The sequence below is a fragment of the Lethenteron reissneri genome, chromosome 37 (assembly GCF_015708825.2).
Source record: "Lethenteron reissneri isolate LAM-NWPU_2019-01 chromosome 37, ASM1570882v1, whole genome shotgun sequence".
NCBI classification, from domain to species: Eukaryota; Metazoa; Chordata; class Hyperoartia; order Petromyzontiformes; family Petromyzontidae; genus Lethenteron; species Lethenteron reissneri.
In genome coordinates, this window is record NC_083815.1 from 678661 (window position 1) to 701847 (window position 23187).

General features: G+C 57.6%; 3 protein-coding genes across 3 annotated transcripts; 1 reads left to right on the forward strand and 2 right to left on the reverse strand.

Annotated features, from left to right (window-relative positions):
• Positions 1-1220: 1220 nt before the first annotated feature.
• LOC133351496 (collagen alpha-1(I) chain-like) lies at positions 1221-4904 on the reverse strand. Its single transcript, XM_061566755.1, has 2 exons — positions 4877-4904; positions 1221-4526 (listed from the first exon to the last, which is right to left on the reverse strand). Exon 2 carries the CDS (start codon positions 4480-4482, stop codon positions 2434-2436), a length of 2049 nt encoding a protein of 682 aa, XP_061422739.1. The 5' UTR covers positions 4483-4526; positions 4877-4904; the 3' UTR covers positions 1221-2433.
• A 2787-nt stretch (positions 4905-7691) lies between these two features.
• Positions 7692-12952, forward strand: LOC133351448 (integumentary mucin C.1-like). The gene is made up of 5 exons (XM_061566674.1): positions 7692-7766; positions 8624-8805; positions 9368-9623; positions 10129-10278; positions 10874-12952. The coding sequence occupies exons 3-5, from the start codon at positions 9419-9421 to the stop codon at positions 12040-12042; spliced, it is 1524 nt and encodes a 507-aa protein (XP_061422658.1). The 5' UTR covers positions 7692-7766; positions 8624-8805; positions 9368-9418; the 3' UTR covers positions 12043-12952.
• Positions 12953-15171: 2219 nt separating this feature from the next.
• On the reverse strand, positions 15172-21618 carry EIF3M (eukaryotic translation initiation factor 3 subunit M). The gene is made up of 11 exons (XM_061566618.1): positions 21410-21618; positions 20087-20219; positions 19540-19678; positions 19005-19125; positions 18515-18609; positions 18014-18106; positions 17484-17583; positions 17256-17337; positions 16851-16994; positions 15923-15983; positions 15172-15742 (listed from the first exon to the last, which is right to left on the reverse strand). Exons 1-11 carry the CDS (start codon positions 21449-21451, stop codon positions 15622-15624), a joined length of 1131 nt encoding a protein of 376 aa, XP_061422602.1. The 5' UTR covers positions 21452-21618; the 3' UTR covers positions 15172-15621.
• Positions 21619-23187: the final 1569 nt, after the last annotated feature.

Below are 23187 nucleotides of genomic sequence, written 5' to 3' on the forward strand. Positions count from 1 at the left end.
CCCCCCGCAATGATGAAGAAGATTATGGTAAGAGGATAAGTAGGAGATGATGATGATGGAAATGATTCGGAGGCTGAGTGAGAACGACGACGATGATGATGGATAGATGATAATGATGATGATGGATGGATGATAATGATGATGATGAGTGATCTGGAGTGGAAGTGGGTGGAGCTGCGTGGCTCCGCGCGGAGCGGGCGAGGAGGCAGCGGTAGCGGTCGGAGCGGGGGGATGGGGGGGTAGCGGGGGGGGGGGGGGCGGACGTGACGTAGTTGGGGGCGCCGCGAGACGCGGGGATTGGCTCCGCGTCTCCATGGCAGCCGCGTAAACAACGCGGGACGGCGACGATGATGATGATGAGCGTCTCCATGGCAACAGCCGCGGTGATTGACGCGACGGCGGGGGGAGGGGTCACTGAACTCAACACAAATCAACGCACGTGGCAATAACGACGTCCCTAAACATAACAAATATAGATTTTAGGCGAAATGTAGATGTTGTAGGAGGTACACACTAAAATACTCACGATATAGAGTACAGTATACACTTACCTACACCTTCAAAACGCACTTAAATACAGTAGTCATCAAACCATTCACTCACGCGTATTCCTTACACACAATCGCCACTAAAATACTCCCTCGCCAAAGACAATATCCGCACCCCCTCGCTCACCCACTCACTTTGCTGATTAAATACTCAATCACACATCCCCTTAATCACCCACTCATTAGCATACCCACTCATTAAAACACTCACACACGAATTAACTCATCCTCTAAATAACAGCGGTTCGCCACTTAGTGGCAGTGAGGTCACCGCTGCTTTGGTGCCAGGCTAGGTGTACCTGAAAGTCGCGTGAAGTGTCGACGGCTCGCTGGCAGGAGGTCATGGGACAGACCCAGGTGTCATGAGTTGACTGACCACGATGGCTAGCAGATGGAGCCTCTCACACATCATTCTCACTCACACAGCGACTCACACAGCGACTCACTCACACACTCACACACTCCAGCCGCTCACTCACACTCACTGAATCATTCAAAGACTCACCAATCTACGCACTCACCCGCTCCATTAAGCATTAATTCACTCACTCCCCCACACAGTCACTCACTTACCAGCACACTCACTCAAATAGTCACTCATCCACTCATGCATCCACTCACTCACTCACCTAGCCACTCACACCGCATACACTCACCAATCGTGACAAGATCTCAAGCTTGAGGTTTTTTTTATTTAAGCGGCGCGTGGCGCCATCGCGCGGGGAGATCGCGAATCGATGTCCAACCTCAACCAAAACAGACCTCCGCGATGTTGAGTGACAGAGTATTGCGTGGAACTAGGACCCATACAACCTCACAGACAAGGTTCTTGCCGATAAACATCCGGCAGTTCACCACCCAGCATTGGTTCAAACAAGCTTGACTCTGATTTAAAGCTTTCGTGACTGCAGAAGGGATTCATATTCTTGGTTCTTTCGGTAAAGTCACGTGGAAGGGAAATAATAAAGATATAAAACAATAAAAATTCTCACGACGTTTCGACTGCAACACAAGCAATCATCATCAAGTGTGATTTTCAAATTTTTATTGCTGTGGATTTCACACCTGATGATGATTGCTTGTGTTGCAGTCGAAACGTGGTGAGAATTTGTATTGTTTTATATTTTTATTATTTTATTATTTCCCTTCCACGTGACTTTACCGAAAGCACCAAGAATATGAATAAGCTTGACTCTCTTGACGAGACACTGAATGTCGACACGGGTCCAGGGATTTGCTTGTGTTCAACCCATGCTGCTAAGATGGACTCCCATTAGGGCGTGTGGCTGTGTAGATCACACTTTTATTTTGTCAGCAAATCTAAACGGACCTCCGTTCTGACTCCCCATGTCAGTGAGGAGCGTTGTCATTCTATGAGCCTGGGGGCTCTCCAGTTCAACATTGTCCAGCGCTCTTTGTTGAAGCCAGAAAAAACACTCTGCACCGGTTTCGACCTTGCGGGTCTCATCAGCAGAACCAGGCTTGTGAAACAAATGCTGCTGGATTCCCGGTTGTTATAGGCAAGAGCACTCCCTATACACGACGGGACCCTGTTCTTCGCAAATATACAATCGAGTAAAGCGTTTAGAAAAATGTTTCCGCCATCACAAGTTCGAAGCACAGCGGTCAGTAACAATCAGCATCACTGGGGCGTCTCGCAACCCATCCCCCCAAACGATTCAACACCAATCATCACGATTCGATTAAACAATCGATTCAGTGCCGAGGCTCTCCCGTGTTTTCGGGCTGTGCCGCTGCGTGCTGTTCGGCGCGATGTTCGACGTTTCACTCCATGGTCCGTGGACCTCCTTTAGCCGTGGGGAGGGGGTGGGGGAGAAACGTTGGACATCACGTCCGAGGAAGTGGGCAGCTGAGCCCCGGGTCATTATAATCCCAGGTTCTGGGGGGCCGCGCACCCCTGGGGGTCAGGTCGTACCCCGAGTGGCTCAAGGGCCCCCCTTTGGACCCCCTTTCGTTCCCCGTCGTCCCCCACTCTCAGCTTCTCCATGAGGCGCGAGAGGGCGGTAGGGGGCAAGCGAGCCCCCTTCAACCACGCGGGGATCTGCTGGGGCTCGACCCCATTACCCTCGGGCCCCAGTGCTGGTTCCGCGATCCCCTCGGTCCCCTGGGCCTCCTGGGTCCTGCCGACGCGAGACCCCCACCCCCGCAGGGCCCCCTTCCTCCGCCGGGCGAGGCTGGACACGAGCTCTGCCTCGTGGGTCGAGGGGGTGCGGGGTCCCCCGCGACCACCACTTGCTCCCCGGAACCCCTTTACGGGGGGGCCCTGGGAGGGGGTGGTCGCGGGCAGAGACACTCTACCCCCTTTGCGCTCTCTGCCCTCCCCCTCTGCATCTCCCACTGCTCCCCGCTCCCCCCCCGTGGGCCTCGCGTCCCCCTTCTCACTCGGGGTCACTGCTGACCCCTTCACCTGCACGGGCTCATCTCCCTGCTCTCTGCAAATCCCCGTGTCCCCAATTCTCTTGACGGACTCTGTACCCCCTTGCTCCATCTGGGGCCGCGCTCCCTGCTCCGTACCCCCCTTCTCACTCGGGGTCACTGATGACCCCTTCCCCTCCAGGGCCTCCACTCTCTGCTGCTTCTGGGGCCACGCGCCCTCCTTTCTTACGAGGAGCGCCGCGCACCGCGTGTCCCTCTTGGCCTCCGATCGCTGCTCCCTCTCAGTCCCCGTGGTCCCAGTTCTAATTCGGGGTCCCACTCCCCTCTTTCCTGGAGCCCGCAACTCAACCGGCGCCCCCAACTCCCCCTTTCTCCCCACAGTCCCCTTGCCCTCCTTCTCTTTCGGAGACCCCGCGCACTGCTCTCTCTGGGTCCCGATGCCCCCCCTCTTCTTCAAAAACATCGGGCCCCCCTTTTCCCCTTCAATACCGGTGACCCCCTTCTTCGTCGGGGACCCCACGCCCTGCGCTCTCTCCCTCTCAGTGCCAGTGGCCCCCCTTTCCCGAAGGGTCCCCGTATCCCCATGTTTAATCTGGGTCAGTGTTTTCCTCTTCTCCTTCAGGTGTTCCACTTTGCTTTCCCCGCGCTGGCCCCCCGGTGCACTGCCGCCCTCTGCTGCCCCCCCTCTCCCCCTGCCCCCCTCCCTCCTCTTCGCCTCCATCCACGCGCGCACCGCCCGCGCGCTCTGCTCCCCGCGCCGTTCCCTCTCGCGCGACTCCCGCAGGGCCCCCTCCCTCCGCCTCCTCGCCTCCCGGCGCCGAGCCCCCCGCGCCACGCGGGCCCGAGCCGCAGCCCCCCTCAGCCACGCGCGCACCGCTTCGTTCTCCGAGCGCCGCAGGTCGCAGTCCACGGGAGCCCTGGGGGGTCTGGCCCCCCCACGACCGCGAGCCCCGCGACAGGAGGAGGACGGGGGGCGCGTGGGGTTCCTCTCAGGAGGGGGGCCCCGGGCCCTGCTGGACCCCAGGAGTCCCAGGATCAAAGCCACATCCCCTCGCTGCTCTGGATCTTCCTCCCCGCGTCCATCACCACGGTCACCTTCGCCGCCACCACCACCGCCACCGTTATCATCGTCGGGATGTCGCGTCGTCGCCCGAGGATCTTCGAGTCTCGCACACTCCCCGTTCCTATGGCGGGGCTTCGAGTCTGCTGCGACCGCCACTGCCGCCGTCCCCTTCACGCGGCGTCTCAGGGGTCCCTTCGGTGTGGGGCCTCGGACCCCTGCGCCACTTCTCGGGGTCCCAAAGGTCCCCCCGAAGGCAGTCCCCTCGCCTGGCGCGGGCCCCACCGCCGCAGGGCCTCGGGCCCCCTCTCTCGGGGTCCCGCGGGGTCCGTCGACCAGCAGGGTCGCGATCTGCTCCCCGTGCCGCTGCGTGAGCGCGCGCAGCTCGGCGTGCTGCTCCCGCAGTAACTCCAGCGCGGGGTCCGCGGGGTCCCGGGCCCGCGGGGGCTGCCCGGGGTAGGACCCCGAGGGGGTCATGACCCCCCCCCCCCGCACCTCTCTTGGTTGCGAGGTCAGTGGAGCTGTGTGGGGGGTGAGGGGTCAAGGGGATGAGCGGTGATGTGGATGATTCCAATCAGCTGATTGCACGCACGCAGATACCAACATTAGCAGCCATGGTCAACCCACTGCTGGACCCACACCTGTATACTGTGTACACGCAAAGACCCCCCGTGTAGCCTGCACAGGCTATCGGGGCAAGTGTTGTTAGCGAGGAGCACGTATGAAGGAAGGCACGGCGCTCGAGTGGGGTGGGTAGCCAGCACCACGCCCGGCCGCCTTTGTCTCCCCAGTGCGTTCGTTTTACACACTGCGCAGGGTTCCCGTTTAAGGCTGAGTCGATCTAGAGGAGGCCCAGGTATCCCTGCCTCACCTGGGTGTGAACGTCCACTTGGCGAGAGGCGTCGCGTCTCTATGGCAACCGCGAAGCAATGCGAAGCGCAGCTGCCCTCAGGGCGGATTACACCCTCCACAGCCACAACCTCAACAACCACACCACCACAACCACAACAACAACCACCACAACCACCACAACCACACCCTCAACAACCACACCAACACAATCACAACAACAACAACCACCACAACCACCACAACAACACCACCACCACAACCACATCCTCAACAACCACACCCTCAACAACCACAACCACACCACCACCACAACCTCAACAACCACAACAACACCACCACAACCACACCACCACAATCACCACAACCACACCATAACAAAAACCACCACACCCTCGACAACCACAACAACACCTTCAACAACCACATCCTCAACAACCACAACCACACCACCACCACCACCACCACATCCTCAACAACCACAACAACCACAACAACCACAACAACCCCACCACAACCACTACAACAACCACACCCTCAACAACCACAACCACACCACCACAACCACACCACCACCACAACCACAACAACCACAACAACCCCACCACAACCACTACAACAACCACACCCTCAACAACCAACACCAAAACAACCACAACAACCGGTGACAACGAATAGAACCATAACAACCAGAACAGATGAAGCACAAAGCGACACGACCTCGCCACAAGCGATGGCGACTGCCATCGCAGCTCCACGAGCCTTGGGTCAGCACGAGGAGCTGTGGACAGGTTATAGGCAAGGACGTTCCCTTTCGCTATTGGCTCCCAGTGCCACGCAAAATGATGTACTCGACGTAGCCTGTGTGAGCTCACCTGTGATTATATATTTATATTAATAGGTACACCGACAAGTGTGTACTCTATGAGCTACGGATAGCCAGGTGCTTTTTTAAATTATTACAAATGAATAACAATGGCGATTGGACCCAGAGCCCCCACGTGCACTGCAGCGTAGGGGGTACCCCCCAATTGAGTGCAGCGTAGGGGGTACCCCCCAATTGAGTGCAGCGTAGGGGGTACCCCCCAATTGAGATCAGGGCCGACTTGTTGCTGACGAATTAATTACTGTGACGTGCAGGGAGTCTCTGGTGGCTACTGTGACGTCACTGATGGCTACTGTGACGTGAGGGAGTCTCTGGTGGCTACTGTGACGGCACTGATGGCTACTGTGACGTCACTGATGGCTACTGTGACGTGAACTTTGTTGTTGTTGTTGTTGTTATTGTTGTTGTCTATTTAGCCGACCTGTCCCCCCCAAGGACGAGAGGGAATGGGGCGGACCGGCTACAAGTATGCAACACAGTCAAAATTTTACACAGAACTTATTTATTATAATTATTTATTAGAATTGTTATTTATTAGAATTAAAATGTTTACTTTCTTTTTTTATATAATACACAACTCCATTTTATATTATACACAACTTGTTTTTCATATATTATCTATTACATAATTCTTCTTGGTTCTTTCGGTAAAGTCACGCAGAAGGGAAGTAATAAAACAATAAAAGTCACGCAGAAGGGAAGTAATAAAACAATAAAAATAAAACATATTTTTATTGTTTTATTACTTCCCTTCTGCGTGACTTTACCGAAAGAACCAAGAAGATGAATCCCTGCAGTCACGAAAGCTTTACATCGAAAAATATTACATAATTGTTATTTCATAATACATAACTTATTATATTGCAATCTCGGCGACGCTCATGAATAATTCATGTTTTTAGCAAAGGACCCGCCCACTCATCTTGTAGCCCCGCCCCCTGCCCAGGTAGCCCCGCCCCCTGCCCAGGTAGCCCCGCCCCCTGCCCAGGTAGCCCCGCCCCCTGCTCAGGTAGCCCCGCCCCCTGCCCAGGTGGCCCCGCCCCCTGACCGGGTCGCGAGTCGTGCCCAGTCGAGACCCGTCCGGTGGCATTCCCCTCGTGTCTGCGGCTCGCCCACGACGCGGCCTTTACACATAGGGCGGCATCAGCAGTATCAGCAGCAGCATCAGCACTATCAGCAGCAGCATCAGCAGCCAGGATCAGTCCACCGCTGGTTGAAGGCAGCCCCGAGCTGTTAACATCTCTCAGTCACGTCAAAGAGTCCACATCAATACACATTCTAAGAGTATACATTCTCCCTCCACTGCTGGATGAAGGCCCTCCCCACGCTGTTTCAGTCTGTCACGGGAGATGCTTGACCATACTTCACCACGCCGGTCAATGGGGGGACTGGTGATTGTGGAGGTGAGAGTCAGAAACTTTGTCGTGGAGGAACCCGATGAGCTGGGAAGCCACTGATGTTATCCGTGGCCGCCAGAGGGAACTGCGCTCACCACTGCGCCACCGCTCTCGCTCCATTGCGTCATCACCCGACCGAGAATTATCGATTCCAGAATCGATAGCCAGGTTTTCAAAACAAAGGAGGAATCGCTTCCGATCGATTTAAATAGAGCCGAATATAACAATTTTATGTATATCGCTTATCGATTTATACTGGTAAATCTGATGACGAGCAGCCAAAAAAATGAATATTGATGCAAACGAAGTATATTAATGTCGTCGAATCGATTAGAATGAGATGAGTCAAACGGATTTGAAACTATTGCGTAATCGACTACAACGCGCGGAATCGATTCCCGCGGGCGGGCTCGGCGTTTGCCGGGCTCGCGGAGTTGGGTGCGAGAGTCGCCCTGGGGGCGGCCTCAGCGCTGACCGAGACGGCGGGACGCGTTCCGAGGGAGCCCCTGGGGCGACTTGCGAATGTCGAGATGAAGTTTCACTCGGCACGTTCCTACGTGTCCAGCGGGGCGCGCGCGCCACTCTCAGCCGAGTCGCGAACTCGGTCGCGAGCCGCAGGTCACGGAACGGTGAGTGAGAGTCGCGAACCGTGGTTGTCGCGAACCGTGAGTGTCACGAACTGTTCTTGTCACGGAACGGTGAGTGAGAGTGTCGCGAACCGTGGTTGTCGCAAACCGTGAGTGTCGCAAACCGAACTGTTAAAAGAGTTACGAACTGGGAGTGAGAGAGTCGAGAACCGTGATTGTCACGAACTGTTCGTGTCACGGAACGGTGAGTGAGAGAGTCGCGAACCGTGGTTGTCACGAACCGTGGTTGTCGCGAACCGTGGTTGTCACAAACTGCTAAGAGTTACGAACTGGGAGTGACAGAGTCGAGAACCGTGATTGTCACAAACTGTTCGTGTCACGAACTGTGATAGAGTCACGAACCGTGGTTGTCACGAACCGTGGTTGTCACGAACCGTGGTTGTCACAAACTGCTAAGAGTTACGAACTGGTAGTGACAGAGTCGAGAACCGTGATTGTCACGAACTGTTCGTGTCACGAACTGTGATAGAGTCGCGTTCCGTGGTTGTCACGAACCGTGGTTGTCACGAACCGTGGTTGTCACGAACCGTGAGTGAGAGAGTCGCGTTCCGTGGTTGTCGCGAACCGTGGTTGTCACGAACTGTTAAAGAGTTACGAACTGGGAGTGAGAGAGTCGCGAGCCGTGATTGCCACGCACCGCGAGAGTCGTGAATCGGGCGTCATTGAGTCACGTATTGCGCGTCAGCTGCTGTGTCGTGCCATCGTGTGACTGTCGCCGGCACGCTGCTCCTGGCAAATGTCACGCGCAGCGTTCGGCGCTCTCCGCGAGTCGCTGGCAGCACTGCGCCCGTCTGTCCGTGCGCGCCACAGCCCCCCGGCTCCTGCGTGCTGCGCCACAGCCCCCCGGCTCCTGCGTGCTGCGCCACAGCCCCCCGGCTCCTGCGTGCTGCGCCACGGACCCCCGGCTCCTGCGTGCTGCGCCACGGACCCCTCGCTGCAGGAGGCTGGGGTCCTGAGCCGCCGGGACTCGCCGGGACCCACGGGCATCCCAGGTGCTGCTACGGTCGTCGTGGTTGCGGTGGTGGGTGTTGTTGTGGTTGTTGTTGCTGTTGTAAAGGTGGTGGTGGTTGACACAATAGGGGGCACAGGTGGTGCATCGGCTATTAATCTGTCAGTCGACCCGTGGCACCTGCTGGGTCTGCCCCGTGGCCTCCTGCCAGCGGCGTTCGACACTTCACGTGGCCTCAACGTGCACATAGCCTGGCACAAGCGCCGTGGTGACGTCACCGAGACTTAGTGGCGAATGGCGGTTGTTGTTGTTGCGGTTAGAGCGGTAGTGCAGCGGATAGCGCGCTGCGCTACAAACCCGGCGACCCGAGTTCGATTCCCGCTCACAGCCAACACGAGTGACGATTATCTGAACCGGTCCTGGGCCTCCCTTAGTTCGACTCAACCTCAAATGAGTACCTGATGCAATGTGTAAACATCGCCACTGGAGAGACAAAGGCGGCCGGGCGTGGTGCTGGCCACCCACCCCCTCGTGTACCGTTCTGGCCTCCATAGACGGTCGCTAACATCACTTGCCCCAACAGTCCATTGATGCTATACGGGGATCTTTGTTGCTGGTCGTGGTGGCGGTGCAGCCCGTAGCGACCGTGTCGACTGCGTTGTCCCACACGGCCGAGGGTGCGGCCATGGCCGACTCCACGCACCTCGTCCTCCTCGTCGTCGTGCTGTGCGGGTGGAGCCAGGGGGGCTCTTCCGCGCTGGAGCGGTGCGACCACGCCGAGCTGGGAGAGGTGGCGCCCAACGCCACCGCCTTGGCGGCCCTGGGCGCCACGGCGCTGGGGGCCGCGCAGGGCGACTGTGCCCAGATTTGCTGCGACATGAACACAGCAGGTGCCCAACGCTGACTCCCCCTACCCTGACCCCCCTACCCTGACCCCCCTCACGTGACCCCCCTCCCACCCTGACCCCCCTAACCTGACCCCCCTAACCTGACCCCCTTAACTCCACCATGCCCCCCGATCCACCTCACGCAACACCTTCAGCCCTCTTGTCAATCCACTGCTGAACGGGGACCTCCCAAAACCGTGTGGGTCGTGGCGACGGTGGGGGGGGGGGGGGTATTTGACTATATTTCACCACGCTGGTGAAGACGAGACACAGACTTGGAAGCATCAAAGTGCAGCGTCGTGTCGATGTCATTTTGCTCCACCGCTCTCTGCTGCTGCCCACAGTGTGACCCCAGCACGGCTGGACTGTGATTTACTACCCCCAAGAATCGGTTCCATTGTTAGGGCAATCTAACAAACACGACAACCGGGGAGAAATCTCTCAACTGCGTTCCTCCTGCCCGCTCGTCACGCGGCGTCATTCTCTCTCCGCTGCTGCCGCACCGCAGGGCGCCCGCCCTGCACGCTGGCGGTGGAGGTGTCTGCGGCGTGGGAGGGGGGCTCTTCCCCGTGCCTCCTCTACTCGTGCCCTAGTGACGCCGCGTGCCCACTCGTGCCGGCGCCGGGCAGCCGGGCCACGGGAGTGCGCCACCGCAAATGTGAGTGCCGCCTCAACCTGCCTGGCCCCCGTGTCACTCCGTCTCCCCCCGTGTGTCACCCCACTTGGCGCTGTGAGCACACGCACTCCACACGCACACCACACGCACCTCCGATTGGCACGGTTGGCTATGTACGGCGCGTAAGAAGTTCAACATACATACATACACACGTTCAGCCGAGTCTCGAGACGTGCGTCTGGTGGTGGCAGTCTAATCGTGTTTGTGTGTCCGCGGCATGTTCATTTGTATATGTCCGAGAGTGTCTGCATGTATCTGAGAGTGTACGTGCGTTTGTATCTGTGTGTCTGTGTCCACGTGTGTGTGGGAGCGGTGGCGCAGCGGTTAGGGCGCTGCGCGATGATGTCCGCTCACGGTCAGCACAAGTAACGAATATCTGAATCTGTCCTGGGCATCACCTAGGTGGACCTCAAATGAGTGCCTGGTGCGATGTGTTAAACATCGCCACTGGGGAGATAAAGGCGGTCATGTGTGGTGCTGGCCACCCACCCCCGCGTGTGCTGTGCCGACTTTCATAGGTGCCGCGTGTGCCCCAACGGGTTGATGGAGGCTATGCGGGGGATCTTTGTCTTTGTAGCTACAAGGAAGGCACGGGTGACAACACGGTCGCACCAAGTTAACGAGCAGCCTGACGCTTCCTCTCCTGCCACCACCGCCGCTCCCAAGGAGGTCGAACCCCAACAACCAACAATCATAAAGGGACCAGCAATAACCACAACTGTAGCACCCACCACAACCACCACCACAACCAAGCCGACCACCACAACTACAACCAAGCCGACAACCACCACAACAACCACCACAACCAAGCCGACAACCACCACAACCAAGCCGACAACCACCACAACCAAGCCGACAACCACCACAACCAAGCCGACAACCAACACAACCAAGCCAACCACCACAACAACCACCCAGCCTACCACCACCACACTCACTCTGGCACCAAATACAACTGTAATCACAACCACAACTATGCCTCCAACCACGATTGCACCAACCACAATAATCACGACTGCAGCTGCAACAACCACCATTCCACAACCGATAACCACTAAACTGCAAACCACCACATCCACAACAGACACAACCACCGTTCCAACACCACCACTGATACCATCAACTGAACCAACCACCACAACCAAACCACCTACAACTGAACCACCACCCACCACACAACTACCATCAACCACCACACAACCACCACCCACCACACAACCACCACCCACCACACAACCACCACCAACCACTACACAACCACCACCACCCACCACGCAACCACCACCACCACCCACCACACAAACACCACGACCCACCACACAACCACCAGCCACTACACCACCACCAGCCACTACACCACCACCACCACCAGCCACTACACCACCACCACCCACCACACCACCCACCACACCACCACCACCCACTACACCACCACCCACTACACCACCACCACAAGCAACTAGCGGTGCTGTCCCCCAATCCACTGCCACGCTGGACAGCGCCACCACGCAGGAGGGTGGGGTGGGGGGCGATGGTGCGAGGAATGGGCTGCCCGCCGAGGGTGGGGGCCCCACGGAGGCGGGGGGGCCCATGGGCGGGGACGCGGGGGCCCTGGTGGCCTGCACGTTCTTCGGGGTGGTACTCGTGGTGGCGGCGCTTGGCATTCTGGGTAGGAAGGCGGTGATGAGCTACAGGCGGCGCGACTACACGCGGGCCGACTTCCTCATCAACGGCATCTACAACTAAACCTCTCCGGAACGACGATGACGTCATCAACGGCATCTACAACTAAACCTCTCCGGAACGACGATGACGTCATCAACGGCATCTACAACTAAACCTCTCCGGAACGACGATGACGTCATCAACGGCATCTACAACTAAACCTCTCCGGAACGACGATGACGTCATCAACGGCATCTACAACTAAACCTCTCCGGAACGACGATGACGTCATCAACGGCATCTACAACTAAACCTCTCCGGAACGACGATGACGTCATCAACGGCATCTACAACTAAACCTCTCCGGAACGACGATGACGTCATCAACGGCATCTACAACTAAACCTCTCCGGAACGACGATGACGTCATCAACGGCATCTACAACTAAACCTCTCCGGAACGACGATGACGTCATCAACGGCATCTCCAGCCAAGCGCTCATCTTCCTGACTAATTACAACCGGTTGCATCTTCTCTGACGACGACAGCTTATTCTCTACGCAGAGGATGAATTCGTCATTAACAGCACCGACAATGGATGGTACCCACCAATGAAGAGACTTTATCATCATGATCATCATCATCCACTTGCAGAGCTTATTTCGAACTAGATCTTTCCGCACTCGGCACACCACATCCAGGATACCTCGTGCCATGGCTGTGGTTACTACTGCAAGTCACGTGCCACATACCAGCGAGCAATAAAGCCCCTAATCATGACAGCTACAACGGAAATCTTCCCAACGATGATGGCTGATGATGTGAACACATCTTCTTCGGTAATGCTCAGTCCACTGCTGGACCGGGACGGAGAGATGGGGAGTGACACCAGGGACGGGTCACTGTGAGGGCGGCCACGTTCAGCCACGAGGGTGGCCGCTCACTGCCGACGAGCACAAATTGTGTCGAATAACATCGCAAGCCTGGACAGCCGGTGGGGGGGGGGGGGGGGTATGGAGGAGGTATTGGTGATGGGGGGGGGGTGCGGGGGGGGTGAAATTCACGGTTACTCTGGGATTAAACGACTTCCTGGCTGGTCAGACAATCAGAGTGGGGGGCTGCTTCAATCAGTTTGGAGGGGGGGGGGGGCTCCTATATTAGAGCTAAATGAGGGCAGCCGCATCTACGGCCCCATGATGGGGCTGGCTACTTTTTAACCATCGGGTACGAGAGGAGCTGCAGGCGTGCTCGGGCCCCGCGTGGCCGCTGTGCCGCCGCCTACCATTCGCGACCCCACCAACGCCGGTCCCCGGGGCCGGTTTGCCGACCCGGCGCGGCGATGGGTGCGGACGCGTCCCACGAGCGGCGGCGAGGCGTGGGGAGGTGCTCATCCAGCGGCAGATTGACCCTTGCCTCCACGCGCCTCCACGCGCATCCCACGCGGCCGCTACGCCGGTTCTTGCGCGCGGCGAGTCAGTGGCCGATGTCTCCCGCGAGGCCCGAGGCTCTTGGTCCCGGGTCTCGGTCGCGAGGGCGTTACCAGCGGTAATGGTGTTGCCGCTAACGAACTTTGCAATTAGCGAGCGTGGCGATGATCATCGCTCGTGGCGACAGCTACAAGTGGGACCACGACCACAGGATTGGAGGTGTGGGCGAGTGTGACGAGGGGGGCGGTGTTTTTCTGCGGAGGCGGTGAGGATTCGCCAATTCCTACGGTCACAACACACGCGTAACGTCACCTACAGCACAATTGTTTCTGATCTATGCAAATTGTATATGTATGCAAATGGGAAAATAATATACACTGCGGGAGAGCCCTGCCAGCGTTTGCTCATCCGGCCACGATGTCTGACGTTTTGTGCCACGTGCTGCGAACGGGGGGGGAGGGGAGCTGAGCTGAATTTTCAGTTCCTGATTTTCGCAGCATGCGGAGCTACACACGTCGAGCATAGTGCAAGACCACGTGGCACCGCGTGCGAGACCACGTGGCACCGCGTGCGAGACCACGCGGCACCGCCCGCGGCCACGCGGCTAGCGGTCCAGCGGCATGCTCACGGGCTCTCACGGTGGGGGTGTAAATATAAATAAACAATATGGCCACGGCCTCCATGTGAAGCGTCTTGTCCGGTAACATTTCTAAGTGTGGCAATACCTCCAGCTGTATGTGGTGTCGGCTGCTTGCCCCTGTTCAAGTTCAGGCTCAAGACTTGTCCTCTTCTCCTGCCTCGCTCACAGATTGAACTGGAGACTCGCGCGTTTCATTTTCACGTGCAGACCCGTGGCCTCGTGTAGAGACCCAGACTTGCAGAGACCCGTAGACTCACAGACTCAAATAGAGACCCGCAGGCTCACACGGATTCACACGCCCACAACAATCCCCACGACTCAAGTCTCAGAACCTCTGGCTGACAGAGGCCCACGACTGCCGCTCCCTACCGAGTAAACAGCCCGGCGGCTGTTCCTGTTCCGCACCGAGACACGCGGACCTTGTCAAGTGCACTCGGCAATGGCTCCTGTATCAACAAACGCACACACTCATCGCCCAGGTCTCCATGGCTTCCGGCTCCATCAACGTTTGCACGCGGGCCGCTGCTCTCAATTGAGCAAGGTTTCCCCGAGAACTTCGGAATGAGACCTTTAGCAGTGGATCAGCCAGACCAGCAAAATCCGCTTTGTCCTTCATCCGCTCTGGTGCCTCGGTGGCAGTGAGTGGCTCGCAAGCAGAAGGGCCCAAGTTGAAATCCCAGTCAGGGGTTGACTCGGCCAATCATCCGTCTGTTGTGTATAAAATAGGTACCACTTTGTGGAGAAGCCTACAGTGGTCATTCTGTAATTGGTAGCCCTGCCATAAGAATGGAATTTCCAAGCCGAGTTGTCCAGGGCTGCAGATCCGGGGTTAAACCCCGTTGAGGAGCAGCCGTACCCTGGCTCAGCAGCGCACGGCGGGAGAGCAAGGTGAACTATTCTCCCATCTGTACGGGGATAATGTGTTGCCCCCTCCCACGCATGGATTTTCTCCATGTGCTCCGGTTTCCTCCCACATGTATAACATTAATTGGCTTAAAACATTTTAATATATAGAGGACCGCAAAGCTTGGGAGGCAATTACTGGAGTGGCCGGCTCCTCACGGCCTGGCTGCTGCTGCTGTTTCTCTTTCCGTCCGTCTGTGGTTCCGCGACTACCGTGAGAGATGCAATCGACACGAATGATGAGTCCTCACATTGCCGCTCGGTGGCATTTATTTCACACGGTGTTCATCATCGCTCCTGTTGCCAAGTTGTGTGTGGTTGTTTGTGTGCCTGCCCTCGCTTCTAGTTGTGCGAGCCCGCGTGGCTTTGCCCGCGTGGCTTTGCCCGCGTGGGTTAGTCCGTGTGGCTGAGCCCGCGTGGATGCGGCGGTCGTGGTGGTTATTGGTAGTGACGGCAACATTGGCGGTGATGGTGGTGTGGATGTTAGCGGCAAGTGGTGGTTGTGATGTTGGTGGTGGTGGTTGCGGTGGCGGTAGGAGCAGTAGCAATGAGTGGTTCTAGCAGCTGTTGGTGGTTGCGGTGGTGGTGTTGTTGATATTGCGAGCAGGGATAGTGGCACCGGTGCAGGCGGTGGTGACGGTGGTTGTGGCGGTGGTGGTGACGGTGGTTGTGGCGGTGGTTGTGACGCCTCAGCTGCTGACGATGCTGAGGAGCGACGTGCGAACTTGAGTGAGGTGCTGGTTCCACGAGCCGAGGCTGTCAAACAGCTGCTGCCATTGCTGCCGGCCGAACGTGCGGTGCGTGCTGTGGCTACGCAGGCAGAAACAACAACAGCCACAACAGCATCAGCCATCACCGCACCGACAACCACATCAATTACCACAACATCAAGAGCGAGAGGGAGGGGAGTGAGATGAGAGGTATGAGAGTGCGTGGAGGGGCGTGGTTCACACACACACACACACTCCGCGCAGTGACTGTGGAACTCACTTCACGACCACTTTGCGCTGAGTCTGGTCGATCTTGCAATGAACCATCTTGGTGCGCACGGCTGTAAACACAGGCGCAGGGCGACACCGGGCACAGTCACACACTGGGCACAGTCACACACACGTGCACAGTCACACACACGTGCACAGTCACACACACGTGCACAATCCCCTCCCCACGGGCACATCCGAGCTAGCACGGGGCCAGCACAGCACGTGTGGTTTTCCACCGGGGCTATTTGCCGATGATCAAACCGCGATACACGCGCTGCTGCTGCTGGTCCCGCGAAAAGTCATCCGAGTCTGGATCGGGGCTAAGCGGGGCCACATGCGGGCCTCACGAGCGATCGTTTGTTGTGTGCGATGTCAGTCGGTACATTGCGAGGACACTCGCTCACCGCCTCGTCATCCACACGCATCTCCCTCCTCTTTCACCGACCTCCTCCTACTCTACCACCTTGCCCAACTCCCTCTTCCTTGACCACCTCCTCCGTCACATCTTACTCCTCCACATCCTCCTACTCGCTCTCCATCACCACCTCCTCTACCTCCTCTCCTACCATCACTTCAGCCTTAGACTGTTGGGGCAAGTGCAGTTAGCGAGCACCTGTGAAAGCCGGCACGGCACATGAGGGGGTGGATTCTATTCTATATCGCATGTATGGATGGCCGGCAACACGCCCGGCCGCCTTTGTCGACGATGTTTACATATCGCACCGATTTCTCGTTTGAGGCCAAGTCAACCTAGGAGGAGGCCCAGGACCGGTTCAGATAATGATGGCCGTGAGCTGGAATTAAACTCGGGGTCACCGGAGTTGTAGCGCATCGTGCTAATTGTTGCGCCACCGCTCCCTCCTGCTACACATACTTCTCCACCGCCATATCCTCCTCGTCCTCCACAACCATCACCACTTCTTCATCCTTCTCACCATCGATGACGAAGGCCTCCACGTCGTCTTGAGAGATCTGGAGCTCCTGGGTGATGGTGGAGAAGCCAATCTCCGTTTGCTCCACGGCCATGCCCATGAACGTGAGCAGCCGCATCTTGCCCAGGTTCTGTTCGTGTGAAAGTCCTGGGGGGGGGGGGGGGGGGCGGCAAGGGTCACGGGGTCATGGGGGCAGCACCGGCGGGTTTAGTTGCAGCCATCATCCAAGTCCACGACGACCCGTTTAGTCTGGCTGTGTGTGTCTCGGTGATTATCACTGAACCCTGTGGGAGCTTGAGTGTGGCTCTGTGAGTGACCACCAGTGGGCGGACTGGGATAACCCAGGGTGCCCTGTGCGTTCACCCTGGCCTGCAGGGGGTCGGTCGGTGTTTGTGGGCGTACTCCTACCCAGGGACTCCACAAAATCTTTGTTGGCCCCGTAGAACTTGAGGTAGGCGGACAGCTTCCCGCTCACAAAGATCGTCAGCAGCTACAGGTCGGGGGGGGGAGAGACAGACGACACACACGTGACACACGTGACACGCACGCCACCATCACGTGCGCCGCGCGAGAGTGACGAACGGGGTGCCGCGTGCGCGCCTGCGGTGGCGGTGCCCGTCGCCGCTCTGCCCTCACGTCGTGGATGAGCTCCCCCTCCAGGAATCGAACCGGTTTCAGCGCCAGCAGGTGGTCGAAAAGGAATGTGTTGGGGTCGCGTAGGGCGCGCACTATACACCTGCGCACACACACACACAGATAAAGGCCCCCCATGTAGCCAGTGCCGACTGTTTGACCAAGTGCCGTTAGCCGGCAATTGAACATAGATAATCTAGGATCACAGTGAAGTTCATGAAGCATGAGAGGAAAGAGGTGGGAGAGTAGAGAGAGTGGTGCATGAGAGTGGGGAGTATCCCGAGAGAGTGTGTCGAGTGTACACAGGGAGTGGCGAGAGTGAGAGTGGGGTGGTGAGAGTGGGGTGGTGAGGGTGAGGTGAGAGTGGTGTGAGAGTGGGGTGAGAGTGAGGTGGTGAGAGTGAGAGTGGGGTGAGAGTGGGATGTTGAGAGAGTGGGGTGAGAGTGAGAGTGGGGTGGTGAGAGTGAGAGTGGGGTGGTGAGGGTGAGGTGAGAGTGGGGTGGTGAGAGTGAGAGTGGGGTGAGAGCGTGTACCTGTGTGCATCGTCACGAGCCTGCGATGCGTTCTCCTCCGTGTAGCTCCCGAGCAGCTCCACCATCACCCGCGCCGCCCGCTCGCTGTACCCACTACCAACATCAACATCACCATGAGTGCGTGTCAGAGGGCGCACGAGTGTCTGGAGTGTGAGGATGAGAGAGTGCGCGAGTGTGTGCGCGTGTCTGCGCGTGTCTGCGCGTGTCTGTGTTTGAGGATGAGAGGGTGTGTGAGTGCGTGCGTCTGTCTTGAGTGTGAGGACGAGAGGGGGGTGCATGTGTATGCATGTATCTGTGTGCGAGCGCCAGCAAACGTGGGCTGCGAGTTTCATGGCGGCGCTTCCACACTCGCACTGCCACCGCCATTACACTCTCCAGGTGCGAGGCGACGAGGCGTTCCCCAAACACGACTCAACACGGCCGCCACAGATGGCGATGGCCTGGGGAGGCCTTCATGCAGCAGTGGATCGATCATGACGGGCGAGGGATCTGGGTGGACACCTGCGTTTGCAGTCCACCAGTGCGTCGTAGAGGAGGCGGAGGATGTGCTGCTTCTTGTCAATCGTGAGGCTCCACTCAGTGAACCACTTGCGCACCTGGGACCAACAAGCAAAGATAAACATCCCCTGTGTAGCCTACGCAGGCTGTCGGGGCAAGTGCTGGGAGCGAGCGAGCACCTATGAAGGTGATAACCACTGTGACACTGCACGCATATTATTATTATTAAAGTTTCTCTTGTTTACCCAGAAAATCCTGTCTGGTTGACAATAGTTCTGATGCATGCTTGGACCCCTTTTTGAGATTGGATTTTTACTGGAGCAGGGAGAAGAGAGGGTGGAAGAGGGGAGTGAGGAAGGAGGAGGAGGAGTGGAGAGCCGGCAGGAGGAGAGAGGGTGGAAGAGGGGAGGGTGGAAGAGGGGACTGAGGAAGGAGGGTAGAAGGAGGAGGGGAGAGCCGGGGCCCGGGTAGCAGAGGGGCTGGGGCGAGGCACCTGCTCGAGCTCCGTGGGGATGTGGTGGATGGAGCTGCAGGAGCCGGCGAGGCGCACGAGGCTGCAGTAGACCACGTAGCGCGCCGGACCCTCCCCCATGCCGTGGAACAGGTTACTCAGCCTGGGGGGGGCGGGCATGGAGAAGCACAGCTCCAGTCTCATTCAGTGTGTGCGTGTGTGCATGTGTGCGAGTTCGATTCCAGCTCGTGGCCATTAACAGCGGTGAAATGTCTTGTCCCGGTCGTCGTCCTCCCCGAATTAGATTCAGTCTTAAATGAGTACCTGGTGCAGTGTGTAGACAACCATGAGAAAACAAAGGTAGCCGGGCGTGGTGCTGGCCACCAACCCCCTCGTGTGCTGTGCCGGCCTTCATAGGTGCTCGCTAACAGCACTTGCCCCAACAGTCTGTTAAGGCTATATTGGGGATCTCGGTCTTTGTGTGAAAGTGTGTGCGTGTATGGCTGAATGTGTGTACACGTCTGTGTGTGTGCGCGTGTGGCTGAATGCTTGTGTACACGTCTGTGTGTGTACGTACAGCTGCAGGCGCAGCAGGGGCCGCTCGCCGTCGCGGCCCTTGGCGAGCTGCTCACAGAGACTCTCAACCAGGCCCTGCTGCTTCTCCACGTTCAGGATCAGCAGCAGCGAGATCACAGAGTTCAGCACGCTCTCCACGTCTACACGGGCACGCCGCACATGCAGCAACGTTAGCAGCAGTAGTAGCAGCAGTAGCAGCAGCAGCAACAGTAGTAGCTGCAGCAACAGTAGCAGCATCGCACAGTGAAAAGGTAGCGTGGCCCCCTGCTCAGGAATCACGCACATTCACGGAGTGTTCCATTACTGACTTAAAGCTTTCGTGACTGCAGGAATTCATCTTCTAACAAAAAATCTCCGAAGTTTTGATCGCAACACAAGCGGTCGAAAGACCCAAAGACTATGTTGCATTATTTTGGAGTAATCACCGCCACTTATTGCCACTTGGCACATGACAGCGGAGCGTCTAACAGTCCGTCATTTAGTTACTGAAAAAGGCAGACAGAGGTGCAGGGAACGAGAGATGAGCGCGAGGTGGAGGAGACACGGACCCTTGTCCTCATCCTTCCAGATGACGTGGAGTGCCGACAGGATGGTGCCCAGCTCCTGCTGGAGACCCCCTTCGCTCGCCTCCTCCGACACCTCGGCTCCACGCGCGCGCAGGTACTGGCGCAGCTCCACCGCCTGCGTGCATGCACACGCAGTTAGTTACGTAGCAGCAGCTGACATGATCTGTCCATCACCTGTCACATCTACATTATTCACATGACCCATGTACATCACGCATTCAGACTGCCACATTACCACATACATCGGCCATACACATCAACTGCACATTGCCACCCACATTACGAGCGCATCGCCGATATGCAGCACCACCCCTCACACCAGCTGCATCACCCGAATGCTACTACACCCAGCCACACACAAAGCTTACCAGATACCCACATCACCACACACATTAAGACTCACCACCAATCACATTGTAAATCACCGCACAAACTTACGTCACCCATCCGCATCACCACTCACATCTCCCAAGTCAACGACCATTTCACCACCACCCAATCACATTGCCACACACCACACGTCAATCAGCCTTACACATCAACTGCACATGACCATCCCCCTACATGTATGTGGGAGCTCTTTCGTACCATACGTAGCCAACCGAGATAATCGTGCATACATCACCCATACATACCACCGTTCACATCACAACACAAACATCACCCAACCACATCAACCATCAACACCATTCATCGGCATTATCCACACACCATCACACCACATCACTACACGCAAACCTGGCACGAAATCACCCAACAATAGATTCACCCATACAGTATATCCATACCCAACATCACACACATACACACAAGCCACATCACAAATATCACAGACACGCACACACGAGACCCACGGAAACCATCTCCATCATCATCACCAAGCACTTCACCGTACACACCACACCATCACTCACCAGCACCACAACCACCCACAGCATCTCACAGATGAATGAGGGGGCACGTTACGATAGCGAGCGCCTCTTAAGGCCCAGCGCACAAGGCGCTTGGCCTGGGCAGCACCGCACGCGGCCGCCTTTGTCTCCCACGGTGCTGAAGTGCATCACCCACATCACCAACACCACCTCAGCTGACCCCCCCCCCCCCGCAACCTTGTCCATGCATTTAGTGCGAACCCATTCACCCCCTAAAGGGGGGTGTCGGTACCCCCCCCACCCCACCACCACCACCACCGCCGCGCTTGGGATCTCCGTGCGCTGCGAGCCACTGGGGCCGTTCCCATGACGGGGCCAAGTGAGGCCGCCGTCCTTCCTCCCGCTCCCTCCTTCGCCCGCCCCGCGCTCTCACCTGATCCTCCTCAGTGACGTCTATGAAGGCCGGGACGCTCATCGCGGCGCTTGTGGAGAGTTAAGCGAGAGGGGCGAGAGAGAAGAGAGGAGAGAGGGGCGAGAGAGAAGAGAGAAGAGATGGGAGCTTGGGGAGAGTGACGCGCGGAGGCTTCGCCGCTACCGCTGGGCCTCAGACCACGTGCGAGGGGACGAGCGAAAGCTTCCGGGTCGCGGGGTCACGCGGGGCGGGGCCCTGCCCCACGTGGCAGGGCGGAGGGAGCGGTGGCGCAGTGGTTAGCGCAGCTGCACGACGCTGTCAGCCGGTGCTGCGTTCCCGCTCAGGGCCACGACGCTGGTGAGGGTGGACAGGGTCCAGGGCCTCCCTCTCCCGAGGTCGACTCAGCCCTGAAGCGCTTGAGTACCTGTTGCGGTGTGTAGTGAACATCAGAGCTGGAGAGACAAAGACGGCCGGGCGTGGTGGTGGTGCTGCGGCGTCGCCACGTGGCTTGCAGGAATCTGACCCTTTGACCTCTTGACTGATCGATGTCCTGAGCCCACCGTGCCATTTGTGTAGCCTTCGCTCGTGCCAAATCAGCGCACTCGTGACACGAAACATTCCACTTAGATCGAGATTCACAAATACGGGGTGGGGGGGGGGGCACCACCACAGCCATCGCTTCACCACCACCGCTCCCCGTCACTGATTGAATGTGTTTATCCCCGAGACTGCACGCTCAGTTGTCATTGCGGGCAGTGGTGCAGGCGGCTTCGCTGCAAGCCACTGCGCGTGATACAGCTCTGTGGAGGGGTTGGCGGGACACGCACAGATGTTTCAAATGTCATCGGAGGGCCGAGCCCTGCCCAGAGCAGCGCTTGGGTTGGTGGCCGCCAGCACAGCCTGTTGTTAGGGGCCACGCAGAGGGCAGCTCTGGGCAGGGCAGCTCTGGGCAGGGCAGCTCTGGGCAGGGCAGCTCTGGGCAGGGCAGCTCTGGGCAGGGCAGCTCTGGGCAGGGCAGCTCTGGGCAGGGCAGCTCGACTCAACTCGTGCTGCACTCCTGTGACCCGACGTCGATGCCCTCGTCACGCTCACCACCAACCCGCTCGACCCGCGGGGTGAAGTGGCGCGGTTCGTCCACTAGGGGCGTTGGGGCGCCGCCCCACCAAGCAGCTGGAGATGAGAATTTTTTTTTGTAATAAAAATACTTTTGTATAAATTGTTTCGTTGTGTTTAAATGTTCTAAATATAATGAGTGTTTCAACGTGAATTGGCCAATGAAGGTAACATTTTAAGTGTTTTATATTAGAAACCGCTGTAACGCCACAGTCTGATTTCTCTTCCTTCTCTGCGACGAGCTTCCCATTGCTGCCACGCCGTTTGAGACCCATCCGGGGAGATGAACGGGGAGCCCGCGGCTGCGACGAGAGGCGTCGTCACAATGAGAGGTGGCACCGTGCAGATCGAGCGGCAGCTCACGGCCGGCACGCTCCAGGAAGAAGCAACAGCGATGGCAGCGGCTGCAGCAAACGAAGAATTAGCAACGAACACTGTGGGAGTCACTCCAGGATGACTGTGCAGGAGAAGTTGAATGTCAACTGGGTCCTGGTCAACCGAAAATCGACATCAACCAGCCCTCAGGCGACCGGGGAGAACAACCTGGACACCACCACCTCTGAGACTTTGAAACTCCTTCGGATCCACATGACGACCCCGGTGACCATAAAAAAACATTTCTGAGAAATGCCATGTCCCAGGACCGCCTTAACGCGCTTGCTGTGCTTTCGATGGGAAATAAACCG